We start from the raw sequence: 17,197 nt of genomic DNA, 5'->3' as shown, positions 1-17,197 counted from the left end.
ATGAAATTTATTGGATGTGTCAAACTTTTTTAACAAATAAAAAACTGAAAAGTGGGGCGTGCAATATTATTGGGCCCCTTTACTTTCAGAGCAGCAAACTCAGTCCAGAAGTTCAGTGAGGATCTATGAATGATCCAATGTTGTCCCAAATGACTGATGATGATAAATAGAATCCACCTGTGTGTAATCAAGTCTCCGTATAAATGCACCTGCTCTGTGATAGTCTCAGGGTTCTGTTCAAAGTGCAGAGAGCATCATGAAGACCAAGGAACACACCAGGCAGGTCCGAGATACTGTTGTGGAGAAGTTTAAAGCTGGATTTGGATACAAAAAGATTTCCCAAGCTTTAAACATCCCAAGGAGCACTGTGCAAGCAATCATATTGAAATGGAAGGAGTATCAGACCACTGCAAATCTACCAAGACCCGGCCGTCCCTCTAAACTTTCATCTGGAACAAGGAGAAGACTGATCAGAGATGCAGCCAAGAGGCCCATGATCACTCTGGATGAACTGCAGAGATCTACAGCTGAGGTGGGAGAGTCTGTCCATAGGACAACAATCAGTCGTACACTGCACAAATCTGGCCTTTATGGAAGAGTGGCAAGAAGAAAGACATTTCTCAAAGATCTCCATAAAAAGTGTTGTTTAAAGTTTGTCACCTGGGAGACACCAAACATGTGGAAGAAGGAGCTCTGGTCACATGAAACCAAAATCCAACTGTTTGGCCACAATGCAAAACGATATGTTTGGCGTAAAAGCAACACAGCTCATCACCCTGAACACACCATCCCCACTGTCAAACATGGTGGTGGCAGCATCATGGTTTGGGCCTGCTTTTCATCAGCAGGGACAGGGAAGATGGTCAGAATTGATGGGAAGATGGATGGGGCCAAATACAGGACCATTCTGGAAGAAAACCTGTTTGAGTCTGCAAGAGACCTGAGACTGGGACGGAGATTTATCTTCCAACAAGACAATGATCCAAAACATAAAGACACATCTACAATGGAATGGTTCACAAATAAACGTATCCAGGTGTTGGAACGGCCAAGTCAAAGTCCAGACCTGAATCCAATCGAGAATATGTGGAAAGAGCTGAAGACTGCTGTTCACAAACGCTCTCCATCCAACCTCACTGAGCTCCAGCTGTTCTGCAAAGAAGAATGGGCAGAACTTCAGTGTCTCCATGTTCAAAACTGATAGAGACAAACCCCAAGAGACTTGCAGCTGGAACTGCAGCAAGAGGCGGAGCTACAAAGTGTTAATGCAAGGGGGCCCATAAATACTGCACGCCCCACTTTTCAGTTTTTTATTTGTTAAAAAAGTTTGACACTTCCAATAAATTTCATTCCACTTCACGATTGTGTCCCACTTGTTGTTGATTCTTCACAAAAAATTAAAATTTTATATCTTTATGTTTGAAGCCTGAAATGTGGCAAAAGGTTGAAAAGTTCAAGGGGGCCGAATACTTTCACAAGGCACTGTAGTTTTGATGATTATGGTTAACAAAATAATAAAAATTCAGTGTCTAAGAAAATTTTCATATATACGTTAGTCCCATGGAGCGTCGAGGAGTCATTTACAAATTTAAAATGAGAACCTTGTGAAGAGGTTCAGTGTAAACTCCTGGTGTCACACCCTGATCAGCTGATGAACTCCTGGATACGAGCTACAAATGTCTCCTTCAAGTTCAGCCTCTCCTGAACCAGAGACATCAGACGGGTCTTACCTGGTTGAGGACTTCAGGGAACTCAGTGGACCAACACCAGCAGAGGACATGGACCAAAACCATCACTGACTGTGGAAACTCAGTGTTTCCCCTAGTTAGCTTGCCATGGCGGGATGCTCTTCTCATCCATGACTTTTTCTGATGGGGGGGACGGAGACGTCTGAGCTCAGCTTGTACTAACAGTTTTTGAGCGGGGGGCGTTCAACATGAGGGAAGAGGCAATGTGAGTGCTGCCTTGGGTTTTTTAGCTAGAGAGCCTGTATTTTGCGCCGCTACCTTAGCAATACGTCAGTGCCGGGTGGGGGTGGGAGGGGCAAGTTCAGTTTGGTAGGCTCAGTTCTGTTGATGGGGTGGGGCACCCCGCCTGTATAATGGTAGGGGAAACACTGAAACTTCACTCTGGACTTCAAGCAATGTGGATTCTGTGTGGGATTTCGTGTTCTGCCTCCAGTAACCTTCCACAGTGTTAATCACCTGAGCAGCTACACCTGCACCCTCTCTCTGATTTAAGCTTGGACCAGACGCTCAGCCTACACCGGAGCCGTGAACATTTAGTCTGGTTCACGTTTGTCGTGTTCTTCCTGCTGGTTCTGTGCATGGCTTCTCCTTTATGAAGAACCGTGACAACATTAGAACAGAAAGACATTTAGTAAAACGGGACCTGAAGCTTTTACTGATGAAAACAAGGAAACGTAAAAGAATAATTAACAAAGCTCGTTAAGATCATCAGAGCTGGATCAAACGAGGAGGAAACAACAGAAGACTGTTTTTTATTTTATTCTAATAGTGTTTCCTGGAGAGCATAACTTCAGACGGGTTTGTTTGCCACACTGCAAATGTCAAGTTGATGAAGAGGAAGGTCTGCTCTTCGGCCTCTGTGCTTTATTACTGTGACATTATCTTCTATCAACAAAGCCAGCAGTGGATCAGCTCTGCTGCTGGAAACAAACACAACCCTCCCGCTGTGCAAACACACACATGCAGGATCAGTGGGTTTTTGAATAATAATGAATATGCTGAGCAGGTTGAATGAAGGGGGGGCTGGGGGGGGGGGGGGGGCGCTCCGATTAGGACTCAAGGCTCCGGCCTGCACCCTGGAGTGTAGAAAAGAGCCCGACTCATCACAAAGCTCCACTTCCCTAACAAACGTGGAGGTCACTCAGAGACCAGGCAGCAGGATCAAAAGCAGCCAGGAACAAGACAAAGACTCAGCGAGGCATCGCTTGAAAGAAAAACGAAACGAGAGGAGAAGGAGCTGACAAGGTTGTGCACTTTGATGGCAGGACTTGGAGGATTCAGGCCGTGTCGTGTTGAAGTGCATGAGATGTTGACCCATCAAGCTGAGGCTGCTTCAAAGCTGCGTTCTGCTGAAGTGCAGCAGACGTTTTTCATCCCTGCAAGGACAGAACCTTTGAGGAGCACCAGCAGTCAGTTACCCCTTGTGTTTTCTGAGGGAAACACTACGTGAGCGTCAAAACGTGCGTGTGCAGGAACAAGGCTGAACTCACTTGAACATGATTTTCATTAAAGCACAACCTGTTTTGAATCAGCAAAACGTCTTCTGGTGAGGCCTGGACACGTTCAGGCTGAACGTGGAGCCAGTCTTCTGCTCGGCGTGAGCAAAGATGTGGACACGCGAGGGAGAAATAATCTTATCTCAATATATTTAAAGACAAGAAAACACAAAGGATGAAAAACATCGAGCCTGGAGCCGATTCAGAGATTAGACTTTGACTCAGAAAGTAGCATGAAAATACATTAAAACTATGTTTGTGTGGAGCCATAATGTCTGAATAATTGTTATTTTTATCAAAGCAAACATGATAATCCCAGTTAAATCGTAACTAAGATATTAGAAGTTCATGATTAATTCAAAAACAAGAATACTAAATAAGGCACATTATACGTCCGTCAACTAACTACCATAAGCAATCTATGGCAAGCAAAGACATGTTACATTTGACCTTGATTTCTGACCTTGACCTTGAAGCTGGTGCGATAAAGTACACGTGACACTCCGTCTAGTGATGATGCAGATGTGTATGAAGTTTTATTAGATTATCTCTTGAGCGGAGCAGACGTTATGAACGGACAAACAGAAAGTTTTCGACCAGCCGGAGACTCTTCCATAAAACGTCTGCTTTTTCGTGGGCATGTAATTTAACACTATAAAAAAATTAAAATTTTACAAACATCACGTGCGTCAATATTATTCACAGCCTTCTATATTGTGAAGAGATTGTGAAGCAGTTACGACCTCTCTGTGAACTCATTCTGCACTGCACTTCCTGCTTGCTCTCGGTGAAGACGGACGCATTTTTCTCCCGCTCCTGCTTTTTGCTCGTCCTGTGAATCTTTCTCAGAGACACATCTTCTGAATCATAAATTATGGATCTAGTCAGCTGGTCTCTCAATGCAACCGATACAATTTTCTTGACGAGAAGACGGGGTGCAGGAGAACCCTCATGCCCTGAAGGGACATTTGCAGCTGGACATACCATGGATTCCGGGGGCGAGTGGAAGATGGTGTGTCTGTCCATATTGTCCCTTGATGTCAAATGTCTCCTGGAGGTTATTGTGAACTAGAAGCTCTGCTTTGCTCCCCCCTCCCCTTCCTGCTCCCTTCCCAAGGACACCTGTGGACCTGTATCAGAGCTGAGCCTGCTGATAGACACTGTACCATCTCTTCAGGACTATGGAACTTTCTGGCAGCGTTCACGGACAACGCACCATCTTAGTCGGTCTCCTCTCATAAATGTATCATGATGCTATTATGAGCTGTCTATGTGCAAGGTCTTTTTCATTCAACTCTCACACTGTGCCCCGGCCAGGACATAGTGCAAGATACGATTTTTTTTTTAAACCTCCCCTCATGTTTTCTCTTTTGTCTGTCTGAAACAGGTCTTACTTGTAAATTAGTCTCTGAGGCTCAATGTGATTAATCTGTAAAAATAAAGGTTGAATGAAATTTAAAAAATGTTGAAATCTAAACTTTTGAAGGGGGAAGTTTCAGTTGTTTGTTGTCACGGGTTTTTATTGCGTTTTAATCAGGTTTATTTTTCCCGCTTAGCACAAAATGGTGGACATGTTTCTTAGATTATATGCCAACATTTGTGCATGTTTCCATATAAATGTTCAAGCAAGAATAAGCTCGGAGGTCTTTAGCTGCACTGATTCGTTAAGAGTTTTTGGGATTGTTTGAAACATTTCTAACTTGGAATATTTCCAAAGTTCACTTCCTGTGGGAAGTTTCTGAAAGTTTTCCTCGTTTACAACCAACAACAGAAAAAAAAGGATCATGTAATATTGACGCAACCTTTGATTTTTTAAAAATCTTTCTGAACAAACTGTAAAACACAACAGAAATTAAAACTACTTAAAAGAATGTAAAGTACATGTAATTTTATGTTGATCAAAAAAACAAAAACAAAGAGAAAAATAAACAATGTATATATATATATATATATATATATATATATATATATATATATATATATATATATATATATATATACACATCACGAGTCAGGATGTGCGGAATATAAGCGCGACCAAAACAAAGAAAATAAACCATGAACAATAAACCAACACATATTGGGTAACGAGCCTTTCTACCAGTATTAAATATTAAATATACTGAAGAAAATCAGAGCTGAGTTAACTTTGGTCTTTCTTCTCTTTGCTCAGAAATAATAAAAGTTAATTCAGACAACAAAATCTAAACCTGCTTTGGACAGTGCTAACATGCTAACGGGAAGCACCCGGGCTAAACATCAACTCTATGAATAAAGACAAATACCGAAAAGTTGTTCTTTGTTTTGTTTATTATGTTCATTGTATCACAATTAAAGTGAATTAACATCAAGTCTGGATAGAAAAATCCCCAAATCTGAAAGAAACCCTGAGCAGCCATTAGAGCGCAGTTTTCTCAACTGTTCTCTTCGGTACCAAAAATCACCAGAGTTTGGAAAATACTGAATTTTCTCAGGTGAGAAAACCGTTAGGAACTGAACACATCTGATTAAAACGAACTGGTCCATTCACCGTTTATTTTAAATTAACATTTGGCAGTTTAACCTTCAGAACGATTCCAGAACATTTAGACCTAACCAGTCAACTTTGGTCACATTCGGTCTAAAAAAAAAAAAATATGCAAAGAGCTCTAAATATGAATAATTATAAAGCAGCAAACTTGAACATAAGTTTAAATATTTTAGTGCAACGTGTGACTCAACGCAGCGTTCTCCAGTCCTGGAGCTCGGAACATGTTTCAAATGGTTCCCCGCTCCGCCACACCCCAGAGGACTCGTCTGTTAACGACGCGTTAACTCAAACCAGGTGAGCTGGAGCTCAGGAACATCCAGAACGTGCAGAGCAGAGAACACTGAGAATTTACAGTTTGTATGCTGATGTTCTTCTAAGTGCAAAGATTGTGTCAGTTTATTTGATACGAAACATTAAAACACCTTTTTACTATAATTCATTCAATCCTGGAAGCCCTTTCCCTACACCAGGACAAAAAAAATATAATGTATACATGAATTTATGTGTACAAATACACAAGTTTAAATGTTTGTGTGCGTTTAGACACATCCCATAAAAGAACAACAAAGCAATCCAGCAAAAGAAAAGTAAAAACAAAACCCAGCCAAGCTAACCCCAAGCTGTTAGCTGTGCAGCGCGTCGTCCCCTCAGCGATAAAGACACATGTTGGGGCTCTGATACAGGTACATGTAGGCGTCGCAGAAGAGACGCTTCGCCAAACCTTTCATGTCTCGCGGTGTCTGATTGGCCAGCTCGGTGGGAGACATTTCCAAGTACACGCCCACCTCGGGGCAGGCTTGGACCTCCGGGATGTTGAAGCCGTCTATTTCTCCTGAAACACAAAACAAAATAGAACTTCCTAAAAAATGCAGCATGAACACTGGGCATTGAATGACTGCTGAAATCAGCCGAAGGAGCTAAAGATTAAGTTAGTAGGGCTAAAATGTCCAAATGGCTAATAAGATTCTAAAAGGCTAGCTAAAAGTTGCAAAAGGTTACATGGATGCTAAATGTAGCAGAACAGTAACAAAAAGTTGAACAATAGCTTAAAGCTAAAAGTAGCAAAAAGCTAGCTAGAAGCTAAAAGTTGCAAAAGGGCACACTAGAAGCTAAAAGTATCAGAAGGTTACCTATATGCTAAATGTAGCAGAACACAACTAAAAGTAGCTAAAAGTTGCAAAAAGTGAGCTAGAAGCTAAAAGTATCAGAAGGTTAGCTATATGCTAAATGTAGCAGAACACAACTAAAAGTAGCTAAAAGTTGCAAAAAATGAGCTAGAAGCTAAAAGGTGTAAAAGGTTAACTAGAAGTTAAAAGTATCAGGTTACATGGATGCTAAATGTAGCAGAACACAACTAAAAGTAGCTAAAAGCTAAAAGTTGCAAAAAGTTAGCTAGAAGCTAAAAGTTGCAAAAGGCTAATTAGAAGTCAAAAGTATCAGGTTACCTAGATGCTAAATGTAACAGAACACAACTAAAAGTAGCTAAAAGTTGTAAAAAAATTAGCTAGAAGCTAAAAGTTGAAAAGGCTAACTAGAAGCTAAAAGTATCAGAAGGTGACCTACATGCTAAAAATAGCAGAACAATAACTAAAAGTTGAACAGTAGCTTAAAACTAAAAGCAGCAAAAAGCTAGCTAGAAACTTAAAGTTGCAAAAAAGACTTACCTGGAAGCTAAATGTAGCAAAAGCCAAGCTAGCAGCTAGTATAAGGCTAACTATATGCTTAAAGAAGCACATGCTAGCTGAAGGTAAAAATGGCAGAACAGAAGCTACAAGCTAAAAGTAGCAGAACAATGGGTAAATGTAGTATTTGGCTGGCAAGAAGCTAAAAGTAGTGGAATTGTAGCTAGAAGCTAAAAGAAGCAAAAGGCTAGCAAGAAGATAAAAGTAAAGAAAAGGTTAACTAGAATATATAATTAGCAGAATGGTAGCTAAAAGCAGAGTAGCAAAATGTTGGCTAGAAGCAAAAAAAGCATAAGAAGATTAAAACAGAGCGAGCAGCTACAGCAGATTACAAAGAAAACATTTTTGAAGAAACTGAAGACCTGAATGTATTACAAAGAATTGTTTTTGTTTTTTTAAAAAGGTAAATATTTTAAAAATATTAAAGTTACAGCACCGATCTGCTGAAAGAGCTGAAGATGTTGATACATCAATGACTAAAATAGCAGAAAGTACACAGACGCTGTTAAAGTGTGGAAAACGGAGGGGAACGACAACAAACAGGAAAACATCAGCGTGAAAGCGACTCAGCGCCACGTTATTATCCAAACGGACGTGTTGGGTGCAGATCTAGAATAAACCCCGCCCACCTTGTCTGTCGGCCATGCTGTCAAAGAAGATCCAGTCGTGTTTGTTGGGCCCGTGCTTGACGAAGGACACGTAGTGGCTCGTCTCGATGCAGAGCACGGCGAACAGCTCCAGCCGGTCTCGGGTCAGGATGTGAGGGATGCCGCGGCCCAGGTAACCCTTGGGGATGTTCAGAGGGGCGGGCTGGTGGCACCGGCGCTCGGGATGAAAGTGCACCTGTGGAGAACACACACTTGGTATCCTACTTGTTAAATAACTGCTACATTTAACATCTGGTTCTGCTGACGTTTTTATCCTCTTGATTTGTTTTTCTTTATTTAAATGAAATCCGTGGAGCGAGAAATCGTTTCGGCTCTCCGTACTTCAGCCTGCACTTAAAGCGCAGATGACGTCCCTGTAACGATCGTTAACTAGCTGCTGAGCGATCGGCTGCACAAGTCAAGCGCTCTGCATTTCTAAACAAACTTCGACCGTCGGTCCTTTTCCTGAAAACATTTTGAAACGCAGATATGGTAAAAAAAAAAAAAGGATCTATCTTCTTTTAGTTTAAAGATTATTCGAACATTTATAAAATAATCCAACAAGGCGTTAAAACCAGGTCAGTATGATCTGTAACGCTCTCTGTCACAGTATTCCCGTCAGGCTGAAGTTCTGGACTTGGACTGGACCGTGGCAGCACTTTGACTCTTTTCTTTGTTCAGCAGTTCTGTTGACGTCCTGTGGCATCGTGACCCGGTTTGAACATCTCAAACGCAGATCGAATCACTCGTGTTCAGATAAAACCACGAACCTGAGCCGAACACGTCTTGCAGAAGACTTTGAATCCCGTCGGGCTGAAAACCAGTTCTTTAAAACAGTCGGTGCACTCTTCTACGGCCAGGTTTCCACACAGGATGCACTGCTGAGGACCTGAAACACACACAGACCCACGGGCTGTCTTCACCGTGCTACATCATGCCGTGTGTGTGTGTGTGTGTGTGTGTTCAAGTGTACCCTCAGAGAGGAGGTCGGTGATGTCCAGCTCCAGAGACGGGATGATTTTGTCAAACATCTTGAATTTCTTGCCAAAGCGAGGCATCTGGAGGATGAGGCAGGACGGTACCTGAAGATGGAGAATGAAGGAATAAAAAAAGAAGAGAACGGAAACACAATGGACCAAAATAAAGAAATGATCCGACTACAAGAAATCAGATGGAACACCTGTCCCACTGAGCCACCTGGTGGAGGAACAGGGTCCAGTCTTTAAATCTGGGTTCATGACACTTTCAGTGTCTATTTACATCTATAGCGCAGGAAAACAACAGAAGCTGAGCAAAGTGCTTTACAGTTAAGTCAAATTAAAACGAGAAACAAAAAAACATATTGTGCCACTCAGGAAACACAAGAAAGTTAACAGTAAAATACAACTACAATAAAAATCAGGTGTAACTAGTTCTCAGACTCTGCATGGATCAAATGCCAACGACAACAGAAGAGTTAAAAGTCTCAACAGTTTTTAAATGATCCGGTAAACTGTTCCACAACTTTAGAACAGCAACCACAAAAGCCCGATCACCTCTGGACCTCAGGTTGGATCTGGGGACATCTAAGAGGAACTGGTTGGTGGACCGGAGTGCTCTTACTGGAGTGTAGATGTTAAGAAGATCACATAAATAAGACGAGGCCAGACCTTTCAAGACTTTAACAACAAGCAATAAAATCTTCAAATCAACCCTGAAGTGGACAGGAAGCCCGTGGAGAGAAGCCAGGACGGGGGTTATGTGCTCGTGTTGCTGTTAAAAGACGAGCTGCTGGTTCAAAGACGAGTTATCTAAACCAACACAGAGCATTAACGCAGACCGAACGAGAGCTAATAAAAGCTTGAATCATCTTTTCAATGTCCCTGAGAGGGAGACAAGACTTCACTTTGGCAGTAAGTCTTAGTTGGAACAAACCGGATTTATTTGTTTAATTTAAAAGCACTTTCAAAAATAACTCCCAGATTCCTGACAGTGGAGTGGTGGCATGAAGCCAAGGGGCCAAGAGCGTCAGGACTATGACGTTAACCAAAGCTGATGCCTTCAGGTTTATTTTCATTTAAGATTCAGGAAATTTAGTTTCAACCAAACTTTAATGTGTCTTAAACGGGTCAGGAGTGGTTCCAGTGGAGTGACCCTGCCTGACTTAATGGGCAGATACAACTGAATATCATCAGCAAAGAAATGAACAGGGATGTTCTATTTTCTAAAAAATGGACCCCAAAGGCAACGTGTAAAGATTAAAGACCTAAAATAACCACTGGGTTCAGTTTTATTTACATTTCACACATCGTTCCAACGTCTTGCAAACTGTTGCTGCAGTAAAACCCTGGAGGAGCATCGTTTCACTTCAGTGTGCTCCATGAAAGAACAAAAGTGAAAGCTGTAGCGTAGGGGAGGTCCCACCTCTGCCAGCTTGAGTCCTGCGCTGTGGAAGGAATGTTCCAGGAGCTGCTGGACTGTTGGAAGAATCAGCCTGTGGTTCTGATCCAGGAAGATCTGGTAGCAGTAGCTCTCCTGCACTTTGCCCGCAGCTGATCTGAAGCGAAAGAATAAATAAATAAATAAATAAAGGATTCAACTCATGCACAAGTCTGTGAAACGAGACAACGTTAAAAGTGAGAAGTTACAGTTTGAGCAGAGGGTCCAGAGCCAGGATGTGGTGCATGACAATGTTCAGAAACTCCTCTGGATCTGAAAGACAAAACATTTTGAGCTTCTTCAACAGATCAATGAACAGACTGAAGGTTTCTGCAGGAGCTTCCGGCTCTGACTGACCCTTCTCATCCGTGGTGAAAGAGTGACTGTAGCCGTGTTTCTGCAGCTGCTGCCTGAACTTCATGACGTGTCGCCCCTCCACGAAGCCCTTACTGAAAGAAACACGCTCGCTGTCACACACCACGCTCCCCCAGCAGCAGGGAGCGGTTTCATTTGAGAGGCGTTACTGCAAACCAACCTGCGGAGGGGGTTGACGATGTCACAGAGCAGCGTTCTCTGAATGGGAGCATCTTGAGGCGCTGTACATTTAAACAGCATGGAGTCCAACACAGACGAGCAGGAGAACAAACTGAAAAATAAATCAATAAAAGCAACCAGCTAGTTTGAAAACCTTTACGCACACAATAAATAAACTACTCAAAGACATTTTCACCAGTTTTAGAGTAAATAATCGCAACAGGAAACAAAACGCTCAGTCTGTAAACTATAAACTGCTCTCATCGGCCTTGCACTCATTGTATCATTATACGTTTATCATTCTGACCCGAAGAGAGCGGCGTCCATGTAGCAGGAGTTACAGTGTCCCTGGATCCCCCTCATCCGTCCAATCAGAAGGTCGTTGACCTGCTCGGTGCTGATTGGAGGAAAAACCTCCAGGTTCCCCGAGCCGTAATCTGCATCCTCCTCTGATGCAAAAACAAACGAACGGAGAAATCAGCTGCGTGAACGCTGAACGACTTTAAGAACGCTCAAACTCAATTAAAGAACGCCAGCTAAAATCTACAGTTGCTAAATGCTAAAAGAAGTTAAACACATGCTAAAAGCAGCAAAAGGTTAGCTAAATGTTGCAAAAGGTTTGCTAGAAGGTAAAAGTAACAAAACTCCAGCTAAATGTAGCAGAACACTAAAACGCTAAAACCAGCACATGGTTAACTAAACGTAGCAAAAGGGAAGAAAGATAAAGTAACACAAAGCTAGCTAACAGTATCAAAAGGCTTGCTAGAAGCTAAAAGAAGCAAAAGGTCGGCATTGAGCTAAAAGTAACACTATTCTGCTGTAAAAGCAGCAAATATTTAGGTAAAAGTAGCTAAAGGAATGCTAAAAGCAGAAAAGGATTAAAAAAAGGTTAGTTAAAAGCTCAAGTAGCAAAAAGGTGAAGTAGCAAAAAGGTGAAGTAGCAAAAAGCTAGCGAAAAGTAGCAATAGGTTAACAAAAATTAGCAAAAGGCAGGCTAAATCCAGCAAGAGATTAGCTAAAAGTAGTAAAAGGCTTAAAAGCTTAAGCACCAAAAAAAAAAAAAAGAGCAAAAAGTACCAAAAGTCTTGTTGGAATAACTACTAAGATACTTTTTTTTCTTCTTTTGGCTGCTCCTTCTTCAGGGGTCACCACAGCGACTAAGTTGCACGAAGACTTAGCAACTATTTTTACACCAGATGCTCTTCCTGACACAACCACAGACACCGAGCTCCCACAGCCTCTGTGTGGAGCACAGAGCTGCATCTAGGGCGCCCGGGGGAGCAGATGGGGGGGTTAAGGGCCTTGCTCAAGGGCCCAGAGTGGAGCAAATGAGGGTGGAGGCAGGTGTGGATGCTTCACCAATCCCACCCAAATTTTTGAAGTTGTCGGTACCGGAGTTGAACCAACGATCTTCTGATCACAGGCCCATCTTCTCCAACCTCTGCGCCACCATGCAGCAAAACGTTAGAGATAAATAAAGTCTAAAGTATCAAACACCTAGCTAAAAGTATGAAAAGGCTTGCTAGAAACTAAAAGTATCAAAAGTCTGGCAATAAGCTAAAAGCAGCAAAAATTAGCTAAAATGGTCAAAGATAAGAGATAAAAGTATAAAAAGGATCGATACATGCCAAACACAGAAAATGGTGCGCTTAAAGCTAAAAGTACGTAGCACTAGAAGATGAAACAGAAGCTGTAAACTAAAGCAGAGTTCAAAGAGAACAATGTTTTTAAAGGAATTGAAAAGATTTTCTACGGGGAGAATATTTCTTAAAAAAAAGAAGAAGTAATTGTTATGAAAATTATAAACATTACAAAAACCAAAATAAGTCACAGCACCCAGTTTCTCAATGAGCTAAACGTTGTGAAAGATGAAAGGCTAAACTAGAACAAAGTACGCTGTAGAAGAAATTGTAAAAACGAAGGGAAAAATGTAAAACAGGAAACCAACAGTGTGAACGCTGAGTCAGCGTCCGTAATATTAAAACTATATCAAGGCATAAGGAAAGAACAGAAAACATTACAAAAACAAAAACGGTTCAATAAAGGTGTGAACAAACCATTTGAGACGGCGTAGTTAGTTGTTCTGCACCTGCCCAAGTTGTCCAGTTTCGGCATCTTCTCGGCGTGATTGGCCGATACGCTCTGGAAGCGCGAGTCGGGGCGGCACGACGTCAGCTTCACAAACAGAGCTCTTTTTGGAGGACACGTGAAAAGGCGCTGCCCTTTGAAGGTACCGTCACTCACTCCTTTTTCCTCTTCCTGCAAACACATTTACTCTCTGTTCAAACCGGAGCTTACAAACCCACTAATGCACCCCCATATCATCAGAGAGGCAGGCTTTTGAACACTGTGCTGATGGTGTCCATGGTTTGCAAAAGAAATTAAAATTTGTATCCATCTGACCACAGAACAGTTCTCCTCTTTGCTACAGTCCATTTGACACGAGCTCTGGTCCAGAGAAGACGGCAGCGGTTCTGGAAGGTGTTCACATCTGGCTTCTTCTTTGCCTGATAGAGCTTTAAGCAGCATTTCTGGATGAACTGTGTTTACAGACAATGACCTGTGGAAGTGTTCCTGAGCCCAGAACAGAACCAGACCTGATTTAATGCAGTGGATCCTGAGGGCCCGAAGATCGAGACCATAAGTTACCTGTAGATAACGGGAGATTTAAAGTCTTCCCGGTTTTCTGAAGAACAATTCTTCTGAAATTGTTTCAATATCTTATGAGTGGGTTTTCGCAGACATTTCGCCCTTCATCCAGAAGGCTTCATCAGTCTGAGGAAACACCAAACAAAACGGCTTCTCCCCCAACAGCTTACTCCAAAGTGGAAATGTTGGTGCTAAGATGGTCTCTGGTGCACGCCCTCTCCTCTGGTGCACGCCCTCTCCCTCGTCGACAGTCAAGTCAAACTGCTTCCAAACACCAAAGTCCATGCTCAATAATCCAGGTATAAAATCCAACAATGTTCAGTCAGGTCATCTGGATGGTTTATTTTTTTTTGGATGGAAGGCGAAACGTCTCAGCACAAAAAAAAAAAAATCATCCAGATGACCTGACTGAAAATTTTTGGATTTTACACCTGGATTATTGAGCACGGACTTTGTTCTCTATGGTTCTCTTTTTACACCCAGTCCTATTAACTTACTGCCACTTTTCAGAGCTGTGGTTGTAGTCGAACATTAAAGAGAATCATGTCAAAAAAGACCAACTAGATTTCGTTTTGGACGTTGAAGCATTCCCAAGCTTCCTTTTGTTTATGGAGATACTTGCATAAAGTACTGACCCACTGGGTTCTGTAGTCCTACATCTAAACACAAACATCAAATTAAAGGTTTACCAGCTCAAGTCCAACCATCCTATCATCACGTCCAGGCAGAGCGCCCATCCAGCGGATGATTCCATACGAGTTCCCAGTCATCAACGACACTTCTACCATGGAATTCAGACCCAGGTGCAGATCAGTGTGCTGTTCGGCTGGTGGGGTATCAAGGACGCTCTCGGGACCTACAGTGAGATGAATTTATCTCTCAGATTTCAGACAACTGTAGAAAACATAGCGTCGTAAAGAGCTGCTCAAACCTGAAGGTATTTCTCCTTTAACAACCATTTCTATTGAAACTTTAACTTCTCCTCCTGTTTTTCCACTTGCATCCGTGTCCTAGAGACAAAACCTGTTATTGTTGATGCCGTGTGAACAAGACATTGATGAAATTGACCGTTATCTTTTTTTTTTTTTTTTACTAATCAAACGAGAAAACTGGAACTTTACTTACAGTGGAGATCCACACATGCGGGTTTCCATCCTCATCGTCCACGTGTACCACCATTCCATGGCGACATTTATCATCGATTAAGTATGTTACTCTGTCTCCTGGAGACAGTGCTTTGGTTTCTGACTGAGAGGACAAGGTGCGCATCAAGGATATGGGGACCACAGGTCTGACTTTGGAAAACGGGACAAAAATGCCACAGTTTTTCTCACATGTGAAATATTTCTTATTTTGACATTTCCCGTTGCTGTTTCCCTTTCCTTTGTCCACGCCCTGATAAACAAGCAAAACAGCACAGTCATATTAATGATCACCTTGGTTCGGTGTTTTGAACGATTTACTTGAATCCACACAAGGTTGAACTTATAAAGACTCAAATATAGCCACAGACCTCCACTGATATTTGATCAAATGTCTCTTAGCAAGTTGCCCCTGAACCACGTGCTTTATGTCTCCATCTACAAGCTTCTGGCAGGTTTTTGTCCACTCTTCTTCTTTATAGAATTGGTGGAGTTAATTTAATTTGGTTAATGTTTTATGGACTCGGCTTTTAATCATAGTCCACAGATGTTTAAATAAGACTGAGGTCAACATGTAGTTATAGATGTTGATTTGAGGTGAAGTAGAAGAACTTGGAGGTACAGTATTCCACACACTCTGTGTAGTGAAACAGCTCCAGGATGCGTCTACCATCATGCTTCACATTCAGTAGAGTTCTTGGGTTTGAAAGCCTCACTTTGGCTCCTCCAAACGTACTTTTTGTCGTTGAAGCCAAGCAGTCCAAGCTTTGCCTCATCTGACCATCAGACTTTTCCTCAGAAGGAATTTGGCTTGCGAGTTTTGTGGCTTTTGAAGCAGGAGCTTCTTTCTTGGCTGGCACCTTCTCATGGAGATGTAAAACTTGGAACAGTATTGTGGTTTCCTAGAAGTTTCCAGTTCATGGCAGGCTTGAGCCTTGTTGGTTCTGAGTTGTTCCTGAACATCTGAACCGGTTTCATCCGAGGGGGACAGTTTGAGTCTTCTTCCAGACCTTAGCAAAGTGGTGACGCATCCAAATAACTTGTACTTACTGGAAGTACAATCGTTTGAACTTGGAACCTGAAGTTCTTCAGAAATGTCTTCATAAGGCTTTCAAATTGTTTAAATCAACTTTCCTTTTTAGATCCTTACTGTATACCTTGGGACTTTTTCATTGTTCTCAGTACTGATCAGTCCGGTGAGTGCTGTCAAACAAATCATTTTTATGTTGGCAGAGAGAAACTACCAGCTGCAGTCAACCATAATCCCTAACAAGAAGATAACGGTCTTAGATACTGTCAAGACATTCTAGATTCTAGAACCTTCAGAACTTGTTAACATTTTTAGGTAATCATATGTTTATGTTTCAGACTGTATGTATAACTTTGGCCTGCAACCTGCCAAAAACTGATGAAGCATGGAGGATGGCATGTGGCTCAGGCACAATTATTCTTCAAGATGCATGAGAGATGGTTTGAAGTCATCATTTAGAATTTCAGGTGGCCCCATTTAGGTTTTACAATGACAGTACGGGAACGGAAGGGAGAAAATACACATTTCTTATGACTAAACTTGCACTTATTCACACCTGTAGTTCAATTCCAAACAATGTTCCTGTAATGGGGCAGGAAAAACTTGGCTCAACCACTGGTCCAATGTAGCAAACGATGCCTCTCAGATCCTTTCCATCCTCTTCCACATTTACTGATGTTCCCACCATCAGTGTCAGGGCTGTTTGGACAGCTTTTCTGTCTCTGAACCACTTCAACCTGGCTTTTTCAGGTACGGCTAACAGCAGGTCAGCCTCCTTTGGAGTCAGGCTTTTCATGCAGTTCATATCAATATTATAACTTAACGTCGCAACTGGCAAAGGAATGACTGGTAACTTCGTGAGGGAAGCAGATTTTGAGATTTCTGATTCATATATATAGTTACGAATGAAACATATACATCCAAGACGAATTTTCTCAAGGTATATGGGTTTTTCTGTTATGATGTAGAACTTGTAGTCTGATGATGAAGCCATCCTGGTGTCAGGAGAATCTGTGCCAACACACATAAACAAGTTATAACAGCTCAGAACAACACGCATGTTATTGTTTGGCAACACAGCAGCTAGGTAGCTAATTAGCTTTACAATTCACTAAAATGAACTGAACTAAGGTAAAACAAATACACATGTAGCACCAGTTAAACACTTATATAACTGTTTATTGTGCATGAAATGGAAAAATAGGTTTAGTCAGCTTTACCTTCTCAACTTCTGAGCTACTTTCTGTTGTTTCTTCGAACTTGTTTAATGTGCAGCTAGCTGCCTGAAGTTTCACTTCCCCTTTCACTTCATGTCAGTCCC

General features: G+C 41.9%; 1 protein-coding gene across 1 annotated transcript; it reads right to left on the bottom strand.

Moving 5' to 3' along the window:
* Positions 1-6,408: 6,408 nt before the first annotated feature.
* Positions 6,409-16,705, bottom strand: cyldl (cylindromatosis (turban tumor syndrome), like). Its single transcript, XM_037674449.1, has 14 exons — positions 16,433-16,705; positions 14,830-15,099; positions 14,636-14,714; positions 14,394-14,560; positions 13,182-13,314; positions 11,363-11,507; positions 11,057-11,167; positions 10,879-10,970; positions 10,731-10,794; positions 10,507-10,639; positions 9,077-9,185; positions 8,874-8,992; positions 8,086-8,299; positions 6,409-6,606 (listed from the first exon to the last, which is right to left on the bottom strand). Exons 1-14 carry the CDS (start codon positions 16,679-16,681, stop codon positions 6,422-6,424), a joined length of 2,070 nt encoding a protein of 689 aa, XP_037530377.1. The 5' UTR covers positions 16,682-16,705; the 3' UTR covers positions 6,409-6,421.
* Positions 16,706-17,197: the final 492 nt, after the last annotated feature.

The sequence above is a fragment of the Nematolebias whitei genome, chromosome 3 (genome assembly GCF_014905685.2).
Source record: "Nematolebias whitei isolate Nwh7 chromosome 3, NemWhi1, whole genome shotgun sequence".
NCBI lineage: Eukaryota > Metazoa > Chordata > Actinopteri > Cyprinodontiformes > Rivulidae > Nematolebias > Nematolebias whitei.
Note: the sequence above shows the minus strand (reverse complement) of the source record. Positions and strands in the feature narration are given on the sequence as shown.

Bases quoted from the DNA above. Each gene is read 5' to 3' on its own strand.
- cyldl (XM_037674449.1), bottom strand. From the start codon at position 16,681: ATGAACTGCATGAAAAGCCTGACTCCAAAGGAGGCTGACCTGCTGTTA. The intron at 13,315-14,393 runs GTAAACCTTTAA...ATGTGTTTGCAG, and splicing joins GGATGGTTGGACTTGAGCTG to GAAGAGGAAAAAGGAGTGAG. The intron at 8,300-8,873 runs GTTCGTGGTTTT...TGTTCTCCACAG, and splicing joins GCAAGACGTGTTCGGCTCAG to GTGCACTTTCATCCCGAGCG.